General features: G+C 47.5%; 1 protein-coding gene across 1 annotated transcript in view; it reads right to left on the reverse strand.

Annotated features, from left to right (window-relative positions):
* Positions 1-2,500, reverse strand: part of LOC138861002 (uncharacterized) — a gene marked incomplete at its 5' end in the record, with an annotated part of 8,967 nt that overhangs the window by 5,520 nt on the left and 947 nt on the right. Inside the window, 1 exon segment of the mRNA XM_070119641.1 lies at positions 1,011-1,320. Coding sequence (XP_069975742.1) covers positions 1,011-1,320 — 310 coding nt within the window.

Genomic DNA, 2,500 nt, shown 5'->3' on the forward strand with positions numbered 1-2,500 from the left:
TTTTTATTATTATCAGCATCATAATTTTACCATCATCATAAAACCCCTTTTTCATTATTATCAACATCATAATTTTACTACTATTATGAAAGCCTCTTTTCATTATTATCAACATCATAATTTTACTACTATTCTGAAAGCCCTTTTTCATTATTATCAACATTATAATTCTACAATTATTATGAAAGCCTCTTTTCATTATTATCATCATTATAATTGTACCATCATCATAAAACCCCTTTTCATTATTATCAACATCATAATTTTACCATTATTCTGAAAGCCTCTTTTCATTATTATCAACATTATAATCTTACAATTATTATGAAAGCCTCTCTTCATTATTATCATTATTATAATTTTGCCATTATTATGAAAGCCCCGCCCCCCCCCCTCTCGTAAAATAGGTAGATGAGAGTAGCACATCTTTAGGATCAAAATAACCGCCCGTTCTATTGGACACCAGACAGTTATTAACATTGTTAGCTGACCGCCCACACGCCGCTACAGAACTCCCGTGTCACTAACCACGATTTTTTTTTTTTTTTTTTTACTCTTGGATTTTCCACGTGTAATGTGGAATTAAGACGTTTAGTTGTAGTTCGTGATCTCATGAAAAAAAAAAAAAAAAAAAAAAACAATTTAGGTGATTGCAGGTTCTGTTCAGGTAAAGGTATGTGTGTTTTGTGTAGGCCTCTGAAGGGAAGCTATATGAATCCATAATCTTTATTATCATCGTTATAGTATCATTGTTATTGTTATTACCATTGTTATTGTTATCATCATCATATTATTATCATTATCATTGTTATTATTATCATTATTTTTATTTTTATTACTATTATCATTATTATTATTATTATCATTATCATTGTTATCATTATTATCATTATTATTACTATTACTAGTAGCCCAGACCCCCAGCCCCAGCCCCTAACCCCTTTCGCCTCCCCCTCCCAGGCCCAGCCCCACCCCCTCCCCCAACCCCCCAACCCCCATCCCCTCCTCACCTGGGTTCCTGTCGGTACAAGTCCTTCAAGATGGCGCTGAGGCCTTTTAAGTTCCCGTCTTCGAGGTCGACCGCGGCGGCGGCAGGCGACTGCGCGCGGAGGAAGTAGTCCCCCACGGAGCCGTCGTCAGGAGACAGCACGGCGTAGCGGTGGGGCACGTACGCGGCCGAGGGTACGTCTGGAGGGGGAGCTCCGGGCACGAGCAGCCGGCTGTTGCTGCTGGGGCTCATGACGGGGGCGCCATGGAAGTCCTGGCCGGGCTTCGTGGCGGTGGGCGGGAGTCCCATGAGCTGGGCCAGCGTCTGTGTGCCTGGTGGGGGGCGGAGGGGGAGAGCGGGGTGAGAGGGGAGCTCTGTGGGTGGTGAAGGAGGGAAACATACACACGCGCATATACACACACACAATGCAACACAAAACTCACACACAGCACACACACACACACACAAAGACACAACACAAAACTCACACACGAGACACACGTACATACACACACACAGCCACACAACACAGCACAAAACCCACACACGACACGCACATATAAACACACACAAACACATATACACAGCCACACCGGACCCAGAACTCACACACGACCCACACACAAACCCCTACAACTTCCCAACCCACCTTCCCTTTTCCCGACCCACCCGCTCTCTTCCCGACCCACCCCCACCCTTTTTCCCAACCCCCTCTCTCTTCCCACCCCACCCTTATCCCACCCAACCCCCCAACCCTCTTCCCAACCAACCCACCCCTACCCTCTTCGCAACCCAACCCACCCCACCCTCTTCCCACCCGATCCCCACCCTTTCCCAACCAACCTACCCTCCTTTTTCCCAACCCCCCCATTTTCCCACCCATCCCCACCCTCTTCCTAACCCCCCACTCCCACCCCCCACCCACAACCCACCCTCTTCCCCACCCAACCCACCCATCCCCACCCCCTTCCTAACCCATCCCCCACCCCTCTTCCCACCCCCACCCTTTTCCCTCAACCCTCCCTACAGACGCCCATCCCTTCACCCACATCCACGGGCGAGCGGTGGTGTTTGCCGGGATGTCCTGTCGGCTTCATTATGAGTCGCAAAGGAGACTGATATTAGCGTTTTCACAGGTGAGCTGACGCGCCCGGGATCCGCCACTGAGGTCCGGTGCGGGTCTTGCTTTATTAACAGTCCCGTGTGACAACTCTTTGTCTCTCGCTGTTTCCCTCCTTCGTCTTGGGAGTTTGGTTGGTTTGTTCTTCATCTTGTTCTTCTTCTGTTTGGGTATTAACAGTCCCGTGTGACAACTCTTTGTCTCTCGCTGTTTCCCTCCTTCGTCTTGGGAGTTTGGTTGGTTTGTTCTTCATCTTGTTCTTCTTCTGTTTGGGTATTAACAGTCCCGTGTGACAACTCTTTGTCTCTCGCTGTTTCCCTCCTTCGTCTTGGGAGTTTGGTTGGTTTGTTCTTCATCTTGTTCTTCTTCTGTTTGGGTATTAACAGTCCCGT

This window comes from Penaeus vannamei, unplaced genomic scaffold (genome assembly GCF_042767895.1).
Source record: "Penaeus vannamei isolate JL-2024 unplaced genomic scaffold, ASM4276789v1 unanchor451, whole genome shotgun sequence".
In the NCBI taxonomy this organism is placed as follows: Eukaryota; Metazoa; Arthropoda; class Malacostraca; order Decapoda; family Penaeidae; genus Penaeus; species Penaeus vannamei.